The following is a 26,828-nucleotide window of genomic DNA, read 5'->3' as shown; positions in this document are numbered from 1 at the left end:
TTGTTTTAGGGTACTATAATTAAAATAAGTTCACTTCAATCTTAAAGCTATTTACAAAAATTAATTTGGGGTAACTATGCAATACTGGATTAATGTGCAAATATGGTTCAGAAATTAATTTCTCAAAGTATTTTTAAGTACGTCAAAATTTTCATTGATAAACTCATCAAGAATAAATATAAATTTTGAAGGCTTTAAAAATTCTCCATTTAAGCTATGAATGTTTAGGCTATTAATGCTAGTAGATCTCTTAACATTTGACTTTTCGTTATACTTTAACATGAATTAATTCCAAAGAGACATAAAATCTTAATCATCACGGTCTAATTCAGTATATAAAATATCTTAGTTAAACTGTTAATGGACCGAGTCTTTAATATCATATTCCGAATCTAGATCACTAACATCTTATTCTTTTATCAACTTACCAAAATTATCCAATGATTCGAAGTAATGTCTTTAGCCTTTCGCTTAGCTGTTATTAATATTTGGATTTATAATGACTTTTGCTTTCTAATTAGCCATTTTATTTTTTCTAAAAACTTATTTTATAATTTTTTAATTTCACAATTAATTATTTTTTTTATTGAAGAAGTATCATCGGAAATAGCTTAGCTAAAATATTTGTTTAAAAAATTTGACTAATTTTAAGTAACTAAAAAGCTTATTCAATAAAAAATAACAATTATAAAAATAAATCTGAAAAAATTATTCTAATATTAATTTTTTATATTATTTATTTAAAAAAAATTTACTAATATAAAAAATATATTTTTTTTAAATTATTTTTATATACAAAAAATTATTTTTTTCTGCAATAGCATATTTTATTCAAACCAATCAATCATTGATAGGGATATATTAATTCAACTTCATCATTAGGATAATAGAAAAGTACACATGGATGATAAGTGTCATCATCTTTCAGATTTTTTTATATGGCTAACTTATATATTTTAAGAGGATTATCCTTTAAAGCAAAATGTATAAATCCTTCAACTGGATCAAACTTGCATTCAACTATGCTATTACCACCAAAATCAAATGATTTAACCACATTGTTATTTGCTTATTCTGTATGACTCCAAGATCCTGAATTCGAACTAATCATGTAAGCACCATGACCTAAACTTAGACCAAAAGAATAATTCTTTCCTTTGATTACCTATTTATCATAAATATGTATATTTCTTTTAAACTAAGAAGAATATAAATTAAAAATTTTACATTTTTTAGAGCAACTCCAATAGCAATCCAGTTTTGAGAATTTATATTTTTCATCTTAAAAGCAAATTTTGTAGTTGTTGTCATCGGAAGACCTTATGTTGTTAAAGCAAACTTATAATTACTAGATGATCCTGTATTACTTTTAACTTTATTAGGAGCAATAATACTAATTGAGCCATGCTTATCAACAGGGGAAAAAGAGAGTTCTAATTTCTTTTTTCCGCTTAAATTCTATATAAGGGCTTAATCATCTTAAATTTAGCTTAGGAATTTCTCCTACTAATTCAACGATTAAATAATAACATCATTCTTTGAAGATATCATTGAAGATATTTATTTAAAAAGATTTGATAAGTTATCTAAAAGATTCTATAAATCATTACTTGAGTAATCAATAGAATTACTGTTATCTTATTTACTTGTGCTTATGTTGCTACTATTTGATCCTACAGACACTGACTATTATGCTATTATAGAAGACACGCCTATTACAGGTCCTTATGATGTTTGTGCTGGTTGCTAGGATGAATTTGAAGAGCCAGAAGAAGCTGGAACATAAGCTCCTTAAGAGATAGAATTAATGCAATCCTCTGGGATAATATCAAATAACTATTCAACTACTTATTGCAGATTGCCAATTGTTTTTGTTGAGTAGATTATCTTCTAAAGCAAAGATTCCATTTGATTTTATGTATTAATTTTTTACCTTGTTTGATCTTCAATGTTATCAAAGATACTGACACAAATATTTTAAATATTACGTGTTTTTTCAATTAATTTATTAGTACTTTGCAAAACATCCTCAAGGATTTGTTAACGACTGGAAATTATTAAATTTAAAAGCTCCTATTGCATTCTTTAGTAGCTGCTTTCGCCATAACTGCTACTTAATTCTGATGCTAGCTCTGCATTGAATCCATTAGCCATACCTAAAGATCCATTAATATTTGAAGATTTCTTCTAAGACTCAATTAAATCATTTAATTATTTATATAAAAATTTTAATGGCGACTTGCGACAATTCAAATGCTCTTATTCCATACAAACTGAACACCCTATTGAATTCTTGTTTATCCTACATTTTTTTTCAGTGCAAGCATAATTGACTAATTCGCCTGTGTGAAAACCTCCTTTTTCACACTCTACATAACTTAGCTTTTAAAATACTTACCTATTATTTTGAATAAATGTAAAATTATATTTCTTCCATAAATTTTAGAAATTTTATTAAAAATATTTGAACTCATTTTAGCTAGCTTTCAAATTGTTTCTTTAAAGCTATAATGTTGCTTTGATATATTCAACATACATTGTAAATTTCCTAAAAATACTAAAAAATTAAGCTCAATCTGTTAATATACTGATCATTTCAACCTTATATATATTCCAAACTTTATAAATATCTTACATTTATTTAATAAGTTAACTTGGGCTTAATTTGAACTTCCTTTTTGCTTTTTTAATAGTTTTTATTAGAAAGTAATATATCTGTTTTATGATATGTCTACTGAATTATATTGAATATTAATTAATTCAAGAATTTTATAACTAAATTATCTTTCTCTATTAAATTAATAAATAAATAAACAAATAAATAAAAATTTTTCCTTTAATTTTATTTAAACTATATAACAATTTTTGATATAGAAGCAAAGAGATTAAAAGTGGATTTTAATGAAATTCAATCAATTATTGATTCCAATTCAGATCAGATATGTTATTCTGTATACTGATTTTTTACAATTTCTATTCTTTTTTTATCTTAATCATTTATTACAAATAAGATTTATTATTAAAAAAATCAAATTTAATATTTCTACTATATATTTATTTTCTTATTAAACTATTTATTTATTTACTTATTTGAATCGTTAAAAATTTAAACTTATCAATAAACAAATCAATAAATAAGAAAAATTAATAACTTACTAAGTTATATATATATATATTTAATTATCTTCATAATTTTTTGTTATATTTGGATTTAATTGATTTTAGATACTCATTTATGCTTCATTCATAAAATCTCTGAAGGATCTATAGATGTTATTTCTTTTTAATAGTTATTGGCAAAAACATCAATAACTCTAGATACAATTTATCTCCAACTTGTAGGTTTGAAAGTTATCAAATTTTGAGTAATCAAGTCAAGCTTTTAATCAAATTCCTCAAATCTCCCATCTACATAACAATCTTTAGGCTTAACTATAGAACGGAATTTATGAGTCTCTATTGCCTAAGGAAAATTCCATAAATCAGGAGGTCTAGTAGAATTAATTTTTTAATCTGAAAATTCCTATTCTTGAAGCTTCTCTAATTTTAAACGAGCCTCCACTCTTTATTGATCATGACGGTCTTTAACCTTTGGAGTAAATCCTTACAAAATAATATAATCCTCGATATCTTACTAAACTGCAGGATTAATACGAGAGATTTAATCTACACAAACCTCAAATAAATCAAAAATCTCTTAGGATACATAACCTTCAAGGTAAAAATAACGTCCGTATTTTATCAGATCACTTTCTATTGCTGGGTCCTCTATCTTATCTTCTAATTGATCTGCAAAATTAAAAACCTCTTATTTATTTGTTGGAGATCTGATAGAAGTTTTTACAGGTAGTAGTTGAGACACTGACTTTAACATTTTAGTTTTGGTAGAAGTATGGTAGATTGCATTGTTATAAGTAGCGCTTGTTGTAATACTGGCATTAAGCATTGAAATATCACCTTTTCTAGGAGTCAGTTCTTCTAAAATTTTTTCTTTGTCTGATTCTTTGGTATCTTATCTGTCTCTAGCCAAAAATGATAAATTCACAGAAATATTATTCGCGTTTGGTGAAGTAACTTAGTTATTAGATGAGTTAAAAAAAGATGCATCCTTTGCTTCTTGTGTTAAATTATTATTATTGTTGTTAATATTTGGCAAAATATTTATTGCAATAGCTTTGGTATTATCAGCTGAGGCAAGGTTATTAACTGATACGGTTTTGCCTAATTTACTGGCAAGTGAATTACTCTTTTGTTCTTCTTTCATTTTGTTTAAAATTTGAAGGCGCTAATTTCTTTCCTCTATCTATCTTTCATTTTCTTGCTTCTTGAGTTTCCAGTTTTTCATGTGTTAAATCAATTTAAAAACTACTAATTTAGGTATTGAGCTATTTACTGTGTTTTCATCTTTTTTAAGTAAATTGTTTTCCAGGTAAGGATTGGCTTCTTTAATTATTAATACAACTTTATAGACAAAGTTAAATAGCTCTCTTCTCAAGGGAGTACCTAACAATCTATCTGCAATCAATTCCGATTTAACCAAATTTTCAATTTCTCTAACTAGTTCTTCATTTTGGCAAAGAGGAATTTTCCAGAAGTTGATACCATAAGCGAACAAATCCATGAGCTGTTTTTGCATGGCCTTGAGATTTTCTCTTAATGGCTATCAATTTATATGATATATTTAAAATGATTTTATTTAAATTAAAAAAAATAATTTACTTGAAGGTAGAGCTTTTCACAAGGATTATTCTCCCAATTTTTATAACTTAGCTTATAAAAGGTTTTTCTTAAATCACATGTTGCAAAAAGCTTATAATCCTTACTATCTTCTTCAAGAACTCTCTAAACCTCTGAATATGCTTAACAGTATTTTTCAGTTAAAGCTTTGACTCTAAATGAATTTATCTAATTGAAAAATATAAAATAATTTTTTATTTGAAATAAAATGTAGTGCTTATTTATTTACCTCTCTTTCATAATCTGTTTTATATTTCTTATTGAAGTTTCTTTATATTATAAATATAAATAAATCAATTATCATAAAATAAATAGCAGCTATTCAAATAGCAATCAGTTAATAAATAAAAATTACACTAAAACTGTATTTATTTCTATTAAGTTATTTAAAGGCTCAAGCACTTTAGCAATCTTGTTATCATAAATTTCTTTATGACCTGATTTTACATGTGGGTTGTAATACTTAAAGAATTCGTTAATCGTCTTTTGTAAATTCTTTTTGTTTGTCTAAAAATTCTCAAAATCTAAATCCTCAATGTCGCCTAAATTTAAAAGAATCAAATTTAATGTTTTTGTCAAAATTCACTTTAAATAATTATTACAGAATGCCTTTAAAATATCACAGAATTTATGACGTAACGTCCAAGCTCTATCAGCATGCTCTTTGGTAACACCGCATTAAATTCCATCAATTATGATCTTTTCGTTTTCCTTATCTTCATGGGCGAAGAAAAACGATCTTATATGTTCATGCTTAATCTCTTTTATTTTTCCTGTTTTTGCCTTCATAACTTAAAAAAACTTAATCAGTTCATCATAATATTCCTACCAAGGACCATTTATATCTAACGTAGTCTCAGTAATAGGGGGATATTTTTTGAGCGCTTCACTCATTTCTTCCCATTTTTTGTACTCTGTACTCTCTTTCCATTACTCAAATTGTTGCTATAAAGTTTCTGGATCTACTTTCTTCTTAGGAGGCATTTCTAGTAGAATAATTTGTATTCAACAGCAGACTATTGTGTTTAATATTATTATTTTTTTACTTTTTTTTAAATTAGTATAACTAATTAATTATTTATAAAATTTCTTTTATTGTAAATATTAATTGTATAGAACATACATTAGATGTTATAATTTAATATTAGATTATCGTTTAAAAGTAATTCAATATTTTAATAGTTATTTTATTTATAATCTTATTTTTATTTTTATTTATTGTTAAGTATGTTTTTATTAAGATTTTTGTAATCTGTTTGGAAAAAGAAATTGTTATTGATGATAAGTATGTTAATAGAGTAATAGTGATAATATTAATTAACATATAATGATTTTAAGAGAGTTAAATTTTATAACGCATAGTTCCTATTAGCAATAAGCATTTTTCTAATAATTATGTTTTAATTTTGAATTTAATCTACAAGTTAAAAATAAAATTTAGTCTTTTAGTTAGATTGTTCGTTCAGATTTAACCTATTTGAATTTTTCTTTTATCATAATGCTATTAGTCTCATAGAAAAGAATGAAGTAATATGGAAATTTATAAAGCTGCGCCAAAAAACTTTTTGCTGAAAGGCATTTTAATGAGATGTATGATGATTATACTATACTATCAAAAGTATTTCTAAAACATCTTTCTAATCTACAATGTTTATTTTATCTCATTTTATTTATTTTTTTTAAAAAACTTTTCCATCCACATTCATTATTTTCTTTAACCAAATATCTTTTTTTTTCTTAAATTTAATTAATTATGAAAATTTTCAAACAGCTAGATTTTCTTAATTAATTTGTGAACAATAAAAGTTAGATCTAAATGAAAGAAGAAAAATATCAATTATCTTTCTAATAATTAGAAAAATATAAATTTAATTAATTAAAATTTATTTAATAACAAATATAATAAATTCTACAACAATTTATGTCAATAATTTAAAATCATAAAAATTAAATACACATTAAAAAATTTGATTGTTTATAATTTATTTTATACCATAATTTTAATTTCATCTAATCATATAGAAACATACTTAGAATCAATTGTACTTTGAATTAAATGATTCTTTCATTCATTAATTATATATTGTAAAAACACCTTTAATTTTAATATATTTAATAAATTGCATTAATTATGTTAAAAATTCTACTATAAAAAATGTAAAGATTAAGTGATAACAATTAAATGAAATTTAAAAATACAATTTTAAATAAAAAACAATATATCTGTGCTTATTTTAATTCATAAATCGATTTTTTTTCGGACATAAAGGATATATATTTAGTTAATAAGATTTTGAGCTTTAAAAATCATTTAATCATCTATACAATTTTTTATCTTTATTTTTTATAGAAAAATGAGGGTTTAATGTTTAAGTATGTTTAAACAAAACGTGATTTATTTTATTAAATTAAATACTCTACAGTTTTTTTAAAATAGTAAATCTAAAACTTAAAAATCAATAACTTAAAAAATGAGATATTTTTATAAAATAATATATTTTAGTAATAAATTATATACCATACATAATTTTAAAACTAAAATTTTTGTCTCCTAGACCTTTATTTTCATATAGCATTAAATAATAACCTCATATTTTGCAATAAATTTTTTTAGTTACCACAAATTAGATCTAACAATATATAAATAAATATATCTAACTTTGTTATATTAAATTTATATTTTAATTTTGATTTCAACTTATTGAATATACATAAGATATGTAATAAGACTTTTCAAAATAAACAATTCTTAAGTTTGATTTTATTTTTAGAAAAATAAATTATTTGTTATATAACCATTAATATTTAATGTTCGAAAATACTTGTTTTTTTAAAATAAGATATTTACAGAAGATAATAAATAATATTTCCTATTTAATAAATAATAATATATTCAGGTTTTTTATTTTTTGCTTATGTAGATATTTATACAGTTTATAAAAAAAAATATATTTATAATTATAAAGTTCATTATAGTTAATTACCTTCTAGCTTTTGTAAGATATAAAAATAATTTTATTTGCCAGATTTGGTAGAGTGGAATTGTTAGATACTATTCTTTTACAAAAATAAATAAAGAGTTGCTAGTTGGCAATATGTGTCAAATTAATTAATTTTGTCAATTACTTCAACTTTTATTTTTTATATAAGGTGAGTATAAAAGTATCTTAAATCAATGATGTTTCTAGATTCTAAAAAAAAGGTAAGCAAGCAAATATAGGTTTAACTTTTCTGCTAAATTAAGGTTGTAATAAATGATAAATTAAGTCAGGAACACTAAATTAAATTTTTGTATTGAAGACTTCTATTTTAATTAATATCTCTTTGCAAATTAATAGAAAAATATTGTTTCTCACTCTATTTGATGTTCAATATTCTTTTTAATCAATCAAATAAATATTCTTTGGTTTTTTTCTGATATAATGATAAACTATTTGTGTTTGATGGGATTTTGAAATTTTCATAAATAAATTATTAATCTAAAAGAAGTCAAAACAAAAATTATATAAGTATAATTGAATTTAAAATATGAATAAATTAACATTACTTTCTATTGGTATAATTACTGTAACTCTAGCGGGAGTTGCTCTTTTAGCTATCCCTAAAAAAGACTAGCTCAGAGAAGTTTTTATCTTATAATCGGAACTTTCTCATGCTGAATTGAAAGAACATTATGAATAATGGAAGAGCAAACATTAATAGACTAAACAAACTCTATTAGGAGATTCTGAATACTCTGAGACTTATAGATTAACTAACTTTAAGGAAAATCTTTTAAAGATTAGCGAGCATAACAAAAAATTCATAGATGGTCACTATTCTTTTACTATGAAACTCAATCAATTTGCTCATTTAAGCTCTGAGGAATTCCAAGGTAAAGAATAAAATAAATTACTCTTCCATAATTAACTAGTATTCCTAGATTTAATAGATAGAAAATTTACTTTACAAAATTTAGTAAAGTGATAATTGCAAATAAATTTCTTTTATTAATTATAAAGGAAAACCTAAAAAGGTAAATAAATCTTTAATGTTTTAATATAAAAATAGAATTGCACTTATCTGATTTATCCTATGAAGAAGAAATTCCTAAATAATATTTATCAATGCCTGCTTCTAACTAAGATTTAAGTACTTATTCTAATGTTAAGGAACCTACTAATTTGATTAGCAATAATACTATTCCTTTATGGAAAAAAATTATTGATTTGTATGTAGATGCTTTTAAATATTTATTCAGTCAATCATCAGATTCTGATAGACCCATGGAAATCGATTGGAGAAATAAAATGCATCAACCATTAGAATAAGGTGCTTGTGGTTCTTGTTATGTAAAATTTATTTAAAAAAATTTTTTTTATTAAAAAATTTATTATAAAAAAGACATTTGCAACTACTAGTGCTATGCAAGCTGTTTTAGGTAGCAATAAGCTTCTTTCTACTTAAGAGTTGGTTGATTGTGATGATAGAAATAAAGGATGTAAAGGAGGTATTCCATAAAAGGTTTATTCTTATGCTGCTTATCTTGGAATAACTTATGAAGAAGAATATCCTTATATTTAACGCCAAAGAACTGGATGTGGAGTCAACTACAATGACACAAGCAAAAGAGTAAAAATATCCACTTATTACGATGTTTAAAGTAATGCTGAATCTTTAGAAACTGCCTTGAAATACGCCCCTGTCACTGCAGCTATTGATGCAAAAAGCTTGCAAATGTATGGCTCCGGTATTTATGATTTCCCTTGTAGCATCGATAGAAACGATGCTAATCATGCTGTAGTCATTGTTGGCTATACTTCTGAGTATTTCTTAATTAGAAATTCTTGGGGACCTCACTGGGGAGAAGAAGGCCATTTTAAAGTTAGAAAGGAGAGTAATAATAAAGGTACTTGTGGTTTATACAACGACATGAGTTATCCTTATATCAAAAAATGAAAACCTAATCTAAAAATATAATAGATAATAAAAAGAGTATTTATATGTCAAATTTGAAAAATAAAAAATAAAACTGTAACAAATTAAAAAATTTTTAAAAACTAATTTCTAAATTATCTATTATAAATATTTTAAAAATTAAGTGGTTATTTCATTAAACTTAAAAAGGGTGCAGCAAAATATACTATTAATATATTTGTCTTATAAATGTGTTAGAATTAATTTAAGAATAATAAAAATATGATGATTTTAATTAAATTAATCTTTAAAAATAAGTTTTTTAAAATTTTACAAAATTCAACTTTTTTAGAAATAAATTTTTTAATTTTTCTAATAAAAAACCATTTTTTAAAATGGATTGATAAATATTTAACCCATTTACAAAAAGAATTAATTGTTTAAAATTTATCTTCTTAAAATCAGTTTTTGTAAGAACAAATAATTATTAAATTTTTAGTGAAGATTTAATTTTTGAAATAACAACTTTGATCTCAAATATCTAAATATCTGAAATATTAATCCATTAGATTTTTTTTAATTCCATAATTTATTTTATTATTTATTAACAAATTTTAAATAAATATTAAAATATCAATAAATTATTATTTTTTTAAAGGAAGAAAATAATTTAAATATCAAAACTGATAAATGAAATTTTGTATGAAATTTGATTTGAGATTTTATATAATTATACAATTACTGGTATAAGTAAATAAGTATTTGACAAAATAATTTGAAGATGTTTATAAAATAATTTATATTATATTTAATTTATATTTTTGTTGGTTATTAATTATCGAAAAAGAAGTTTGCACTTTTAATTAGTATTTTAGGTGTTTTGTTAATAGACATATTGTTTAATGGTTAAGTCAAAGTATTCAGATTGCCTCAAAATTTAGAAACTAATAGCTTAATCATATCTTTGTATTTCACCAAAATATTAAAAAACATAGTAATTTACTCAATCTATTAGTTTTTGTAAACACTAAAACTAATACCTTTTTTGTCTTGTTTTTTATCTTGGCAGCATATTGAACAAGCATTAATTTTACTTTACTTTTAATCTTACGGTATCATATCACAAAGTTCTATTTTTAAATTTCTCGCTTCATGGCAATCTTGACAGAAGCTATGACCACAAGGTTAATGAGTGATAGCTTTGTGGAGGTATTAATTACATCTATTACATTTTAAAAGATCCTTTGCTGAATATTGAATAGCTTCTAATTCTTGTATAAATTTATATTTTTCAACATTGGTTAGCTAATCTTTTAACTTTTGTTCAATAGATTTAATGTGGTTTTGATTTTAATTATATATATTCTTTAAGTTATCTACTTAAACATTCAAATAATCTAAGGAAAAAAGAGAAATCCTATCGCTTTCAGAAAGTTAATTTTCATTCAAAGACTATCTTTCTTAAATTTATTTTTTAACTGCAATAATATCTTTTTCTATACATTCCATTGAAATTCCTGTAAGATGTTTAAACGTTTTTGAATATCCATCATCTTGTTTAAGTATTTCTATCTTTGTTTCCAACATTTCGATTGTAGCTTTTAAGATTCTTTTTTCTTGCTACTATGCAACCAAATCTTCTTAAAGAATTTATAATTTATGATTAAACTGCTAGCTAGCAAGCTAAAGTTCAGAAAATTATTCCTTTTACTTTTTTTAGTCATCAATCTTAATAATTAAGAAGTCTTTTAAAAATTCAGGTGTAATATTTTAGTTGGTATTAATAGCACTCCAATTATTGATATTTGTAAGATCATTTAGATATTTCTAATGTAATTACTCAGCAGATCTTAAATTTTGTTATGTCTTATTCAACTATTACTGTTTTATTTAAAATATAAAGATTAAAATATATTTTTACTCTTTAATTTTACTTTTAAAAATGTATTTTCATCCAAAAGAGTTTAATATTCTGGTGAATCCCTTCTTTACTCTATCATTTCATTTTTAATGCTTTAGAATTGCTTTACAACAGAAGTTACATTGTTTTCTTTTTGATTTAAAGTCTCTTTTAAAGTAGCTATATTTTCTTATAAACTCTAAATAAGCTTATTTTGAGAAGAAATAAGTTCATTCTTTCTTTTTAAGTCGCATTATAAGTTATCATTATGACTTTTTAATTCAGAAATGATTAACTATTTTTATTCAAGGTGTCTATCATGAGCCTATAAATAATAAAATATAAATTATTTGATTAAATTAAAAATTATTTTTATTACATCGTTGATATCTTTGAATGATTTAAGCCTAGCTAACGAAAGTGGTTTAGATTATTGTTTAATTTGAGAATTTTGAAGGCTAATAGATTTTAGCGCTGAGTCACTTGTGCCTGTATCAGATGTAGAATATGATTAACTTACATCTACTGGGTTTTTTTGATTTTGGATTTCTACTAATTCAGTGAATGATTCAATAAATTCTCCGAAATTAACTGTGTTATTTTTATTTAATTTTCTTTATTGATTTAATTAACTGGCATTTCTAATTAGAAAGCTTGGCTTATTTTCTTAATTTATAGGACTTTTAGATTCCTTTAATATTTTAGGAGTACTGAATCCTCTCAGTCTACTTTGATTTTAGTTATTTTACTTAACCTGCTCTATTATTAAACCTAAATTTTAAATTTAACATTTTATATTATTTAATTTGTTAATTTTTTATATAAGAATAAATTTTTGTATTAAATATTTACCCATATTAGCCATATTAGGCGATTTTTCTGCAGTTATCTTAGCAATATTTTTGTTATCCATTTTATTTTCTGTTTTTAATAAAAATATATAATCAACTTTAGTTTCTTTGTAAGTAATTAACAATCAATTTTAGTAAAGGATCACTTTATTACATTTAATATTCTAATAGCGGTTAGCTCCAGTATTTTTGCAAGATGTAAACATAGTAGCTGAAATTTCAGGCAGTGAGTTCACTTTGACTTGAAAAGAATTCATTTTTAAGAATGACATTTTCTATTTTTCTAAAATTTAATAGTTTATTGAAAAAGTTTAGAAATATAATTATATATTATATTATTATAATTAATTTTCATATAGCTTTTACAAGCAATTATTTTGGTATTAACATGTAGAGTTTTAGTATTTTTTATCTGTTATTTAATAAATCAATTAAATGATACCTTTACTTGTTAGAAAAACAATACACTTGAAAGTTAAAAGCGTGAATGCATGAGTATATAACTAAATTAAATAAAACGGGGTAATTATTTATTTGAAGAAATTAATATATCAGTAATCAATCATTTCAAATTATAATAAATTTATATTTATGATTATTTTAAAATAACTGAAATTCTTTTTTTTTGGTAATAGATTAATAGAGGTAGATTGAAAAAATAAGATATTGAAATTTTTAAATGGCTATCATCCATAAAAGTAATTAATTCATTTTGAAGTTTTTTTAAAGCATTTATTTTAAAAACCCTCATTGTATATTATTTTATTGCTAATATTTTGATCAAATTCTCTTTAAATTATAAAATATTTATGAAATTTCAGAAGCAATATTTGTGTCTTCTATTTATTTTTAAGATAATAAAAAATTTACGTTAAATCAAGTTATTTTATTTCTAAATAGAAAAAATAATAATCAATATCTTAAAGGATTATTTAAAGCAAATTAATTAAATAATAAATAAGAAAACATTTATATTTAAAATATGTTAATAAATTTATACTAATCAAATTTAAAGAGGCAATGACAAAACAAATGTGATTGAATATAAATTACTATTATTCAATTAAAAAAATATTCATAAAATATAATATAATATATTTACTAACATTTTTAAGTAAAAGATATTAACGTTATTTACTTAATCTATTAATGACTTAATTGTTATCAAAACTAAGTTATGATATATTTTATAGTTATTATTTTTTATATCTCTAAAATTATAAAGGGATCGACTAATATTTTTTTGTTAATATAAATATTATTAATTATTTAATTTGTAAATCTATAAATCTCATTAATTATTGGCAGAAAAAAGGAAAGATATATTTTTTTGCTATTATATTGTATTCCACTTAAATTTTTCAAAAGATGAATCAATTTTTTTAAAGATAAAAAAAATAAACTAAAAGATATTACATTTTAAATAAAATTTTTTTATTCGAATTTTATAAAAATATTATTTTTTTTAACTGAAATAAAGAGTTTTTAAAAATGTATGTAAACAAAATAAGGTATTTTATTATATATTATAGATGCTAGATTTCTATTTTCTTTATCATATAGATAAATTATGTGTATTTGATTTTTAATACTTGTAATTTTTACTTTTTATTATTGTTTTCTTTATATAAATTAATGATTTTTTTTTTAATATTCTATTCGTTTATTTTATGTTAGAGTATATTTTTAAGATTTATAATACATAGAAAAAGAGAGTAAGTTAGTTTATTTAAAGATTCGATTTTCCAGCTCGTTGATTCCAAAGATAGAGAGTAAATATATTAATAAAGGTAAGTTAATTTTGAAAAATGATCACTTATGAAAAAGATTGTAATATTATTGCCGTTAAATAGTGTGTTTTGTTTTCATATTTTTATGAAATTATTTCTTAAGAAAGAATAATTTTTAATAATTTAATAATTCGAATTAATCCATCTTTCTCTTCACTTAAATGTAAAATGAAGTTATAAAGTAGAAATTAAAATGTTTTGTAGCGGTTTTCGATTTCAAAAATTATATGATCTGATTCAATCCATGCTTACTTATTATAGGGTCAATAGCATAATGTTTATCTTTGTAAAATAACTCATTATGCAATACTAAGAGTTTTAATTCTTGCGCCTTGACTCCTAAAATAGATTAAGGATAATATTTTCCTTCGCCATCTATAAGTTTTGATTGGATATTTGTTTTAAAGTGTGGAATTAAAAACTTGAATTTATTCATTTTCATTTCTTCTTTAATTTAATTGATTATTTAGAAATTAATTATTAATATTCAAACAAACAGGATTGGAATATATTAAAAATTGCTTTTTAAGAAATAAAATTTAACAGTAAAAATAAATCAATCAATTAATTAATTAATTAATTAGATATGCAAATTTATTGGCTACAGAATCTTATCTTAATTATTTATCTATTTACTTATTATAAGCAATTGCCTAATTTATTATGATTAAATAATACTTTTAGAAACTATAAAATGATTATTTATTTTTCTCTATATCAATTAATCTATCAAAAAGTAAATTAATAATTTATTTTATAAAAAATTAAATGTGCTTTTTCTTTAAAATTTAGATAGAATTTTATTTTTATTCCTTTCATAATTTTTTAAAGAAAATTCAAAAATAAAGAGTTATTTATTTTTTATAAAATAAAATAATTAAATTATTTTTTTATTTTAAAAATCAAATAATAAATTAATTAATTACTTTAATTTTTTTTTGATAATAATTTTAATAATTTTTTTATATTTACATATTATTTACAAATAGATTCATCTTCAAGTACATGGATTAATCCTTCTAAAAGATAGATAAATATAAATAATTTAATTAAATTATATCTTACAAAGTTTGATTATCTTAATAAAAATAGATAATTAAAAGATTTCCTTCTTTTTTTAAGTTTTCACCCTACTTCCTGAAAAAAATTAATTATTTCTTTGATATTAATAGTTAGAAGTTTTATTTAGTTTTTCATTTCCTTAGAATTGCATATTTTCTCATTAGTGCAGTATTTTTTATATTTCTTTCATTTTAATTTAGTTAAGTTAAGAAGCAAACAGAAAATTATTTTTTTTATTTTAAAAAGAAGAATCTAAATGCTCACAACAATTTTCTACTTAAAAATTGTTATTCAAATTTTATTTGTTAACACAATTTAAAATGAACATTTTGCTTAAGATGGTTTATAAATAAATTATTATTATTTTTTTTTGAAGTATTACTTTTGAAATATAGTATAATTAAAAACACTTAATCATAATTCATAAAATGCTTTTATTGTTTTCATTAGATATTAATTGAAAAGATTTAAAAAATATAATATTGATTGATCTTTTTTATAATTTAGAATAATCTTTTAAATTTAGGGGAGAATAGTATTTATTTCAATTAATTTATTATTTTATGGAAAATATAAGTTAAATATCTATTATCAATCTCTATCTTATTAGAATATTTAAGCTGTTTTTTATAGAGGGGTGAATTTAAAATGCGATTAATCAATAATATATAATAAAAACAAACATACATTAAAACAAAAAATTGAAGAAAAAAACAAGTTAGAATGATATCTGGAGAAGACGAAAACCAAATTATTTAAGTTGGATAACAAAGAATCAAGATATATCTAAAAAAATTGATAGGTGCAGGTGCTTATGGTAAAGTTTATTTATCTGATTATTACGAAAATGAATCAAGTTCCCCAAAAATATCTGCTACCAAAATTCTGGATAATAATCAAAAAGATCTCATAGATATTACTAGAGAAATTTAAATAATTACTTAAATTGAAGGAGAAAACATAGTAGAAGCATATCTTGCTTTTAAAAATACTAGTTAAGTATATATCGTTAGCGAATATTGTGAGCAAGGTACGCTTGATGATTATTGCAAAAAAAATAATTTAAGTATTTTAGACATTATGTAATTATTTAAGAAAATACTTGAAGGATATAAATTATTAAAGGCAAATAATGTAATCCATCGAGATATTAAACATGAAAATATTCTTATGAAGAATGGAATCCCTAAGATAGCAGATTTTGGGTTAGCTAAGGTCACCCGTGATAATACTATACAAAATGAACATACACTAAATAAAGGTACTCCTGTCTATTCTTCTCCTTAGGTATTTTAAGAAATTAGCTACAGTTATAAAGCTGATATTTATAGCTTAGGAGTTGTTCTTTATAAAATGATTTACAAAAAATATCCAAATAAGATTTCTAGTTATATGCAATTATTGAAATTTATCAAATAGCTTTAAAAAATGCCCATATAATCTGTAATCAATTTTGATGATAGTCCTGTTGTTATCTAAGAAATTAAAGATCTAATTTACAAAATGATGGCATATTAAGAATGTGATAGAATTACCTTAGAAGATCTTATTCCATCTGTTCAGAAAGTTATAGATATATTGTAAAAAGAAAATATTTTATAAAAAAATAGATTTGAATAAAATTAATAAGCTGTATTTGGCGTCACTCCTTAACCACCAGAGGATGATAATAGTTCATATGAAAATCCACCTAATAGAGCCAATACAAATTATAACATGGAATAATTTAATAAAAATCTTTAATTGCCTAACACAAAAAAAATACCCCAATAGCAGAATATGAACATCTAAGGATATGCACATAATAATCATAACTAATAGCAAGTATAGTTAAATCCTTAGCCAAATAATAATTGTATTCCAAAATAAGAAGACTTATAAAGAAATTCTATTTCTTCTCATTATTAGAAAGGCTAACAAAATTATTTATAAGATTGTAATCTGATCCCACAATAAATTTCAAATTAATATAATTCAATTGCAAATTTTTAGCAGCAAGCATAACAAAACAATTTTACAAATAATAATGACAAATTTCCATAGTAAAATTTTGATTCAGCTTAAAGATAATCAAATGAAAATTTCTTAATTTAAAACTAATAATCTGCTTAGAATGTTATAGGTATTTAGCCAAATGAAAATAAATTAAAAAAAAGATTTAATACACTTTAAGGTGATGATATATTTGGCTAAACTCCAAAGTATTCTTAAGATTTTAATCATATCCCACAATAATTTTAAAATCAAAAAAATCCAATTGTAAATTGTTAGCAGCAGCAAACATAACAAAATTATTTTACTAATAATAATGACAAATTTCCATAGTAAAATTTTGATTCGGCTTAAAGATAATCAAATGAAAATTTCTTAATGTAAAACTAATAAAATTATTCTTCAAATAATAATAATTAATTTCCTTAATAGAAAGCTATTGATTTAAAAGGAGGCTAACCTATCTACTTTTAATAAAATTATTATTCAAATAATATTAACAACGCTCAACAGTATGAAAATAATAATATAATAAATTAAAATGAAAATTATTAACAACAACAAAATCTTTCAAATAATAGAAGAAGCTTATTCATCCCTAAATAACTAATAAATGCTGATGAAAAAAAAAATATTTAGCTAAATAATTAAAATTATTAGTATTAACAATAATAATAATAGTAATAAATTAATCAAATTCCTAATACAAACAGAGCAAAAACATTATAAGGCATGGATAAGAATGAATTAATATAAATTTAAAAAGAAATGAACAATCTATCCATTAACCAACCAAACTAAAATCAAACTCATTAATAAACCGCACAAAATATATAACAATACCCCATACAAAATATTAACTAAGATATTAATGGCTAAAGAAAAGAAATTAAATAAAATGAAAAATATCTTTAGCTTTAATTACCTAAAAACTATTAAATCTAAGAATAAAATTTGAACAATTTAACAACTAAAAATTAATAAACATAACCAATATAACCTATGTAAGTTTAATAAAACAGTGGTTAGTAAATTTAGAATATCTAGCAATAACCTTTTATAGTATAATAATAAACTTAATATTAGTAAAACATTTAACCATAATTACAGCCAAGTTAGTTATTCAATAATATTAATTAGTAATAATCAATTACTGAATAATAAAACAAATTTCATTTCTAATAATTCCCATAATATAAATCTAAAACAGCATAATTCTAATGAAATTATTTTTAAGATTTTTTAGTAAATTTATATTTTTTTTTGTATTAATTCTTGACCTTTTTATATTATTTTTAATATAGTTATTTAATTAAGGCTATGATAAAATATTTTAAATCTTTTATTTATATATTAAAAAGCAAAAATTTGCTTATAAAATTTGTAAAACATTAAATTTTTTAATTTTTCAGTATTAATTTTTTTGAAATTGAAATCTAGGCATTTAAAGATTATTTTATTAATTTAACAAACTAAATCTAACACTTTTATATTATCTATTAATTTATTAAGATATTTAATAATAATAATGAAAAATTTAAAATTAAAATAAAAAAATGTTTGTATGAGAAATATTTATAATTTTTAATTTATATTTGAAATAATAAAAGAAATTTTAAAGAATTGAATGAAACTATAATATTAATAAAATAAATTTAATTAATAAGACTAGACCTTATTTTAACTATTCGTAATTTCAAAAAATAAAAATTATTTTAAAAGTGAAAAAATAATTTTAAAATTTATTTTACTTAATTATTTATTTATTGCTTTGTTTTTATTTAATAATGTACATCTGTTTTTGCTTTTCCAAACAAGTATTTACAAAATAATTTATTTAAACAAATTATTGGAATAAAGATAAATAAAAAATAAAAAGATAGGTTGCAAAGCTTGCATTAATATAAGCAAGCAAGTAGCTCAAAAAATAATCAACTCAAGTGACTGACTTATTGCATGCCTTTGCATATAAATATGTTTAATATATATACAATCAATCAATTAATCAATCAAAATATATGAAGCTGTGAATGAGATAAATAAATAGAAAATGAAATGATTGATATGAATAAATGAAGAAATAATAAAATGAATGAGAGAAGAATAAAGTGGATAACAAAAAATGAATGAAAAGGACTAATTTTGAAAAAGAAGAATAAAAACAAGAAAAGATAAAAAGATATATTTTTAATTCAATATTGTGGGGAGAGATCTAATTAATCATGAATTGGGAGAAAATTAAAACTAGGTCAATACTAAAGGAAGGATAAAAACAGAGAAAAGATTAAAGAAAATTAATAAAGAAATTAAAAATAGAAAGTCAAGATATACATATAAAGCAGAAATGAAAGTAATTTTTTTTCTTTGTTTTGAAGCAGAATTTATAATATAATTCTAATAATAGAATAACAAAAATATATTATAATCCAAAATCCTATCTGTTTTAACATATTCTATTTTATTAAAAAATAGTTCAACATTAGTTATCCTCTCACTGGTGCTCAAAAGTGCATCGAAATCGACGACGACAAGAAATGGTAAAGATATTATCATAATTAATCAATTGTTTGTTTTCATCATCATCATTTATCTCACATTCCTTCAGCAATATTTTTTGCAAGAAACACACTAAAAAAAGGAAAATGGTTTTAGCGAATATTTAGAATTCTAAAAGAATTAAAGTGGTAAAAAATGATTTTGAGGAAAGTCTGTATCAGTAGAATTTATTTTTAATAGGTTTTCTCAGCATAATTTTAGCTAACAATTTTTAGAGGGAAGAATATTAATTTTGAGCAGTATTTGAATTTTGATGCCAAATAGGAAGCTGAGATTTTGAATAACGCTAAATTCTATCATTTTCCTACCAACAAAGATATTGAAATATAATGATGATGATGAAGCTATTTTGATTTCATTCGGATATAAATTATATTCTGAAACACTCTAATTATATTTTAAGAATAACTAACAATTTTTCTTTTATATATAGCAACATCTTCATGGACAAGAAGATGGGTCAAGAAGTCGAAGGTGATACCTTGGGTGACGAATTCAAGGGATACGTCTTCAAGATTGCTGGTGGTAACGATAAGGACGGTTTCCCCATGAAGCAAGGTGTCATGGTCAGAGGTAGAGTTAGACTCCTTCTCAGTGAAGGTCACTCTTGCTTCACCAGCAGAAGATCTGGTTTCAGAAAGAGAAAGTCTGTCAGAGGTTGCATCGTTGGTCCCGATATGAGAGTTCTTGCTCTTCAAATCGTCAAGAAGGGTGTTGCTGAAATCGACGGTAAATAAAATTATAAAATATAGATGTTTTATTGCTCTTGGATATATTTATTTAATTGATTGATGTAATTGTGAATGTCTTTTCTATGATAGTCAATTTAAGCATTTTCTCAGTTTCTTTAGTAGATTTAGTTCTTTTTGAAGAAAACTATGATTTTAATTGAAATATTAGAGAAATAGTAGATAGGTAGGTAGGATAATACTTTTTAAAGTAAAAACGAATAGATAATATATTATTATTAACTCAAAATAAGTCAAAAGTTCAAATATCTATTTTTTTTGTCAATTCTTTGCTTGAAAATGAATAGTAAGATATCTATCTAACTATCTATCCACTATAGGTTTCAAATATTAATTAGTATCAAAACTAAGGACAAAATTAGCTTAGAGTGAAAGCAATAATCTAAATAAATAAATCAATCTATTAACCAATTAATAGCTCTCAAAATTAAAGATAGCAAAAGTATTTAGTTTCCCTCAAAGTTTAGAAATCATTCATTTGTATAATTAACCAATCAATATGATCAATAAATTAATTAATTTTCTGTTTCAAATACTTCTGTTTTATAAGAGCTAATTAATAAATAAATGCATTTATTCTATTTACAGCTAGATAAATAGACAGCTGGAGGTATCTTAAATCAAACAATCAACATAATTACAATAATATTCTAAATGCTTATTTTAAGTAAATTTAGATATTTAATGTAAATTAATTAATGTTTGCACTAAAATATACAAAAGATTAAATGAATTAGCTTAAATATGTATAGCTTGCTATTAATTATACTGGATAAGTAACTAAAACTTAAAAATAATTTAGTGATCTATACTATGATTTGATTAAATTGCACAGTAAGATGCTAACTTACTCAAAAATTATCATTAAAGAGACTCATTCAGTCACATACTCACAATTAAATTTAATATCCAAGACAATTAATTCATTGATTTTTATAAATTTCTTTCTCTCTATAAAAAAATTAAAATTAACTTATTTTATCTAATTTAGGTCTTACCACTGTTACTTTACCCAGAAAGCTTGGTCCCAAGAGAGCTAACAACATCAAGAAGTTGTTCGGCTTGAAGAAGGAAGATGATCCCATTCTCATCAAGAAGTCCGTCATCAGAAGAACCTTCAAGACTGCCAAGGGTAAGGATAGAACAAAATGCCCCAAGATCCAAAGACTTATTACCCCTGAAAGAATCCTCAGAAAGAAGGTTTACAAGGTAAAACTTACAAACATCTATCTAGTTAATTTAAATTAACTTAATATTCTTAATAATAGGCTGAAAAGACCCAAAGATACGTTAAGACTAACGCTGCTAAGGAAGAATACGAAAAGTTCTTAAGTGAATGGAAGAAGCAAAGAGCTGCTAAGGCTCACGCTGCCAGCGCTCCCGTTGTTGAAGCTCCCAAGAAGGTTGAAGCCCCTAAGAAGGTTGATCCTAAGGCTGCTAAGACCACCCCTGCTGCTACCAAGGCCACCCCTGCTGCTACCAAGGTTGCCCCTAAGACCCAAGCTGCTAAGACTACTACCCCTGCTCCCGCTGTTAAGGATGCTAAAAAAACTACCAAAAAGTGATTTTGATAACTTTTATAAATAAGTACTATACCGAACAATTAGTAAAAAGTAAATATTTAAACAATGTGAACATAATATTATTTCGAAAATATATAAAATATGTTTTTTTGTTTCATACTTGTTAATTTTTTATTTAAACTAACAAATCTAACATATTGCAACATTCTCGAGATACTTCATTCTTATATTTATGTCTTGTTCTTAAAATTATATAAATCATATATCAAGTTGAGACTTTCAATCTCAACTTATTTAACAAACAAACAAATAATCGAAATATAAATAAAAAGTATAAAATTTATATTATTATTGATTCATGAAAAAATTAAAATTACAAATTTCTTGCAAACTATAAAAAAGAAAGCTAAAAAAAATTTCTATCAATAAATATTACCCAAAAAATCAATCAAAGCTCGCATTATACAGCGATAAGCTGATTTTTCTCAGTTTTTACTATTTTGCCTTCAAAAATATCCAACAATTTTGTATCTTTATAAAATCTTAATTCTTTATTATAATTCTCAACATTATTTGAAATAAAATATTAAAAATAAATATCCCAATTACCAAGGAGAATTTAAAATAAAATTTATATTTTTTTATTTATTAAAAAAAAATTAATTAAAATAATTTTTTTAAAAATCAATTTAATATTAATTCTATTATGTATGAAGTTTAATAAATTTTTCAAAAGTAAATAAATTTTAATTAAATTTTGTGGTTCTTGTTTAGGTTGAGAGGTTTTATAAATTAAGTTCGTTAAATTTTTTATTGAAAATAACTAACAATATTATTAATATTTCTTAATTTATGAAAATTAGCGTAAAAAAAAAATATAGTTATTAATTAAAAGAAAAGATATTAATTAATCTTTTAACAATAGTAAAAAAGAAAATGCTATCAGACTATTTTAAAAGTAGTAGAGTTTTGCTGAATAGTTTTTTAATCCAGAACCAGCGCGATAGAAATATCAAGTATATGAAACAGTTTTTTAAGTGAAGACCATTCTAAAATGGTATTTAAAACTCTCTACTGAAACAAATATGTCTTGGATTTAAAAGGATTAATCAAATAATAAAATAAATAGATATAATTTTACAACAAAGAAATATGTAAAATGAAGAATGTATATATATACTCAAGAATATATAAAATATTATTTTAATAATTTTTCTTTTGGATATATTATAATAAATAAAAATTGAGATTATTAACTGCCACTTAATAATTTCAATTTACTTTTTTCATTATTTCTATTTTCTTCTTTCCAATTTCATTTTTCAAAACATTATTAAAATGATCTGAAATATCCTGCCAAACAGTGCCCATCTAAGTTAAATTTATGTTATAGATTATTATAAAAACATCATAACAAAATATTAAAAATAAGCATGAATTGAAAATAAAAATAGTAAAATATTTGTTTATTAATATCTAAATAAAATTTAACGATAAAAATTTAAATAAAAAGAAGAAATATAAATAAAAAAATACTTCTGCAACAATAGATTTTTGTAAATTGCAGTACGTCATAAAATGCTTTGAATAAGTATTAGCACGATTATGTAATATTTTTCGAGTTCCAAGCAGCATCATCTCATTATAGTAGCCTACTTACTCATCCAATTCTTTCAATATCTTTTTTGATAATATATTATTTTTTGAGTTTAAATATTTGTTTAAAATTTTTGTTCACTTTTGAGGGATGGTAAACTGCCTCCTTTGATGATCTAAAGATATTTGAAAAACTACTTTCATTTGAATCTATTTTATATTTGATAATATATGTAAACAAAAAGCTCATCAATCTCTATAATAAATCTACCTTTTTTAGCAAGGATTTAGTTCAACTCATTTCTTGTCTTTACAACTTCTTTTAATCCTGTGAGATTGTCTTTGTGGAATTTGAAGAAATTATAAAAGTGATTTTAGAAAATTTTAATTTGATCTGAAAAGGAATTCGCTTGCATTACACACATATTATTCATTATTTTGTATGTTTCTTCTAATTCCTTAATCTTTATTTTAGATGAAGTTAGTTAATAAATTTTAAACAAAAAAATAAAAATGCTAAATAAATTACCTAAGAAGATTGCATAGCTTTTTAATCGTATGTTACAACATTTGTGTGAAGCTGAGCAAAAGTATCACCCATTTAATGTAGAATACCTCCTACATGACCATAAGCATCCATTAACTATTTGGAGAGTTTTTTCAACTTTTCATAGCACTAATCATTTTCAGTAAAGTATTCTGATATTATTTAAGAATGATTGTTGCACTCAGGATTTTTGTTTAAATAGATCTAAAATATTTCCAAAAAAAAAATGATTTTTTAAAAATATATTTAAAAAAATTTTTTTATACTTTTCCTGAAGTTGTTTCTATTTCGTTTAAATTTTTAGGACGATTGCATTTTTCTGTTTCTTTTATTCTCTGTTTAAATATTTTATCATCGCCTATGGAAAGGAAATCTGTTATAAATTTAGAAGACTTAAGATCAGGCTAAGATAAAATCTCATATAGGAAACTTTCAAAATATCCTTTTCTCCTTTAGACAAGCTTATCATCGAGGGACTTCATTGTCTTTCCAGGAAGTGGAGGAATAGGTATACCTGGATACATTTTTATTAGAATATTTCTAAGCCAAATGAAATCATTTTATTTTCTTTTAACTGTCCAGTTAAAAGGCATTGTCTTAACATGATAGATAGCTAAATTACTTCCTCCAATACTGAACAAAGATCCTTGAACTATTTCATGCTCTACTATCGAAACTACGACTTCAGGCTTTACACCAACAACTGTTTAAACGCTCTTTTTACATGCTTTTTCTGTTTTGTATTTTTCTTCACTATTCTTATTGCTGTTTGGTACAGGTTCTTTTATTTGAGAAGTTAAATCTTGATTTTAATTTGTTTATTTTTAAGGTTATTTCTATGCAGCAGAACTAACTTATTAAGCAGCTTACTTATTTTTAGACTAATCCTAAACCTATTGAATATTGCTATTATTATTACTAATATTATTATTTATAGCTTTGACTCCTACTGCTGCAACTACTGGAGCAGCTACAGCTGTTTAAACATTTATTTGTGGATTTGGTTTTTGTGCTTTATTATTACTACCTATTCCACCAAATAAAAAATCTTCTATATCAATATCATTTGTTTTTTGTGTTTAAGGATTTTAGTGAACAGGTGCTGGGGGTTATGAAGGTATTTTTTATGGCTATTATTACTATTTTTATGCTGTTTGAGGTTAATAAAAACTACTGAATGGATCATTTTTATCAGATTAGTTTTATGAACTTACTGTATTAGTTGTTGATTGGAACATAGCAAAAGGATCTTAATTATTTCCTTAATTAACCATAGCAAAAGGATCTTAAGTTTTCCCTGTACTAATCATTGCAAATGGATCTGACTAAGATGTTGCAGTCCAATTATTATTGCTACTTTGGATATTGTTTCCTAAGGGATTACTCCAGATATGACTGTTTTCAAAATTTTGGGTTGGCATATTGCTTTTTTATGAGCTATTAAAATTTTAAAATGGATCAGAGGCTTTAATCAAGCTGCTCAAACCAGGGTCAAATTGTATTGTTTCAGAAAATTAAGGTTTATTTTTGCTCGCGTTCATATCATTTAAAGGCTATTAAGGTTATTAATTAATTTCATTATTCTTAATATTTTAGGATCCGGTATTAGGCTTGATTGCTGCTTCTTATTAATTTTATTTTGCTTAAACCTAACTTTGCTGAAAACTATAATTTTAAGATGTCTACATGTTTACTGAACTCTATTATTAAATATTTTATTAATTAAGACTTTACTAATTAAAATCTTATTAAAATCCTCCAAATTTCAAATCAGTTTATTTATTATCACTTTGTTTTTTCTCAAATTGTGGTTCCTCATGTACTTAAGGCTTCTCATGATTTATAGTAGATGCAGCAGCGCTGTATTAATTATCATATCCGTAAGGATTATTGGTATCATAATTCTATTATGGCTAATGAACTTAACTATTATAATCATTTGCATTGTTATTTTCTTGCTAAAGCTATGAGTTAGAATACTTATCCTTGAATTCACTTACTATCTTTAAAAATAATTTTAAATCAATAAATTTAATTTATTAAGGCATAAATAAAATCTATGAAATGTAAAAAATCTTACATTGACTAATTCGGCCATTGTCCATCTCTCAATATTTGTACCATCTAATATAATCATAATTTAAAAGTGTTAAATATTTCAATAAAGAAATTAGCATTAAATCTTTATTTATTTTTGTACTTCTATTTCATTTAGAAAATAATTTCCAAATGACTATTTATTTAATGCTAAAAAATAAATGTAGGAAATCACCTTCTTTTGCTTCTGCCATATAGTTCATAAACACTTCTGCATCGAATCCTTGACCTATAATTTCATCATATAAATAGTTTTATTTTCTTTCTGTTGAAGTTGACATTTCTGTTTGCTTTTTATTAGTTCTATTTGTGTGTGTATTTTTATCAAATTTTTTTTTGATAAATATTTCTATTTAAAGTAATTTGTAAAAATCATCATATAATTAATTAATAATTTAATAGAGTACTTCATCGACTGAATGCTTTTTTATTTATTTATTTTCATTAGATTTTTTTCTACGGAAATAAATTCAAAATACAAAATCTTTCCCCTTATAGATCTATATTACAACTTCATTCTTAATAGTAGTAG

The 26,828-nt window shown here is 22.7% G+C and overlaps 8 protein-coding genes across 8 annotated transcripts; 4 read left to right on the top strand and 4 right to left on the bottom strand. All coding sequences in view use genetic code 6, as the record gives it.

Annotated features, from left to right (window-relative positions):
* Positions 1-30: 30 nt before the first annotated feature.
* Positions 31-525, bottom strand: TTHERM_00149839 (hypothetical protein; the record flags this gene model as incomplete). The annotated part of the gene is made up of 1 exon (XM_001470894.2): positions 31-525. The coding sequence occupies one exon, from the start codon at positions 523-525 to the stop codon at positions 31-33; it is 495 nt and encodes a 164-aa protein (XP_001470944.1).
* Positions 526-1,322: 797 nt separating this feature from the next.
* On the top strand, positions 1,323-2,124 carry TTHERM_000149838 (transmembrane protein, putative; the record flags this gene model as incomplete). Its single annotated transcript, XM_012798972.1, has 2 exons — positions 1,323-1,918; positions 2,013-2,124. The coding sequence occupies 2 exons, from the start codon at positions 1,323-1,325 to the stop codon at positions 2,122-2,124; spliced, it is 708 nt and encodes a 235-aa protein (XP_012654426.1).
* Positions 2,125-3,244: 1,120 nt separating this feature from the next.
* On the bottom strand, positions 3,245-5,721 carry TTHERM_00149820 (hypothetical protein; the record flags this gene model as incomplete). Its single annotated transcript, XM_001021617.1, has 5 exons — positions 3,245-4,660; positions 4,720-4,905; positions 4,967-5,006; positions 5,093-5,279; positions 5,340-5,721. The coding sequence occupies 5 exons, from the start codon at positions 5,719-5,721 to the stop codon at positions 3,245-3,247; spliced, it is 2,211 nt and encodes a 736-aa protein (XP_001021617.1).
* Positions 5,722-8,265: 2,544 nt separating this feature from the next.
* On the top strand, positions 8,266-9,675 carry TTHERM_00149810 (papain family cysteine protease; the record flags this gene model as incomplete). Its single annotated transcript, XM_001021616.3, has 3 exons — positions 8,266-8,611; positions 8,788-9,068; positions 9,121-9,675. The coding sequence occupies 3 exons, from the start codon at positions 8,266-8,268 to the stop codon at positions 9,673-9,675; spliced, it is 1,182 nt and encodes a 393-aa protein (XP_001021616.1).
* An 888-nt stretch (positions 9,676-10,563) lies between these two features.
* On the bottom strand, positions 10,564-12,656 carry TTHERM_00149800 (hypothetical protein; the record flags this gene model as incomplete). The annotated part of the gene is made up of 5 exons (XM_001021615.2): positions 10,564-11,514; positions 11,568-11,858; positions 11,913-12,304; positions 12,386-12,454; positions 12,539-12,656. 5 exons carry the CDS (start codon positions 12,654-12,656, stop codon positions 10,564-10,566), a joined length of 1,821 nt encoding a protein of 606 aa, XP_001021615.2.
* A 3,303-nt stretch (positions 12,657-15,959) lies between these two features.
* Positions 15,960-18,452, top strand: TTHERM_00149799 (protein kinase; the record flags this gene model as incomplete). The annotated part of the gene is made up of 1 exon (XM_001470893.2): positions 15,960-18,452. The coding sequence occupies one exon, from the start codon at positions 15,960-15,962 to the stop codon at positions 18,450-18,452; it is 2,493 nt and encodes an 830-aa protein (XP_001470943.2).
* A 1,120-nt stretch (positions 18,453-19,572) lies between these two features.
* Positions 19,573-22,098, top strand: TTHERM_00149798 (40S ribosomal protein S6; the record flags this gene model as incomplete). Its single annotated transcript, XM_001470892.2, has 5 exons — positions 19,573-19,578; positions 19,701-19,765; positions 20,218-20,513; positions 21,525-21,742; positions 21,802-22,098. 5 exons carry the CDS (start codon positions 19,573-19,575, stop codon positions 22,096-22,098), a joined length of 882 nt encoding a protein of 293 aa, XP_001470942.1.
* A 1,230-nt stretch (positions 22,099-23,328) lies between these two features.
* On the bottom strand, positions 23,329-26,634 carry TTHERM_00149760 (PX-SNX-like domain protein; the record flags this gene model as incomplete). Its single annotated transcript, XM_001021611.2, has 8 exons — positions 26,472-26,634; positions 26,280-26,323; positions 24,466-26,202; positions 24,182-24,403; positions 23,924-24,116; positions 23,795-23,862; positions 23,593-23,736; positions 23,329-23,427 (listed from the first exon to the last, which is right to left on the bottom strand). The coding sequence occupies exons 1-8, from the start codon at positions 26,575-26,577 to the stop codon at positions 23,329-23,331; spliced, it is 2,613 nt and encodes an 870-aa protein (XP_001021611.2). The 5' UTR covers positions 26,578-26,634.
* Between the last annotated feature and the right edge of the window lie 194 nt (positions 26,635-26,828).

This window comes from Tetrahymena thermophila (assembly GCF_000189635.1).
Source record: "Tetrahymena thermophila SB210 genomic scaffold scf_8254545, whole genome shotgun sequence".
NCBI lineage: Eukaryota > Ciliophora > Oligohymenophorea > Hymenostomatida > Tetrahymenidae > Tetrahymena > Tetrahymena thermophila.
This window is presented reverse-complemented; position numbering and strand designations above follow the sequence as displayed.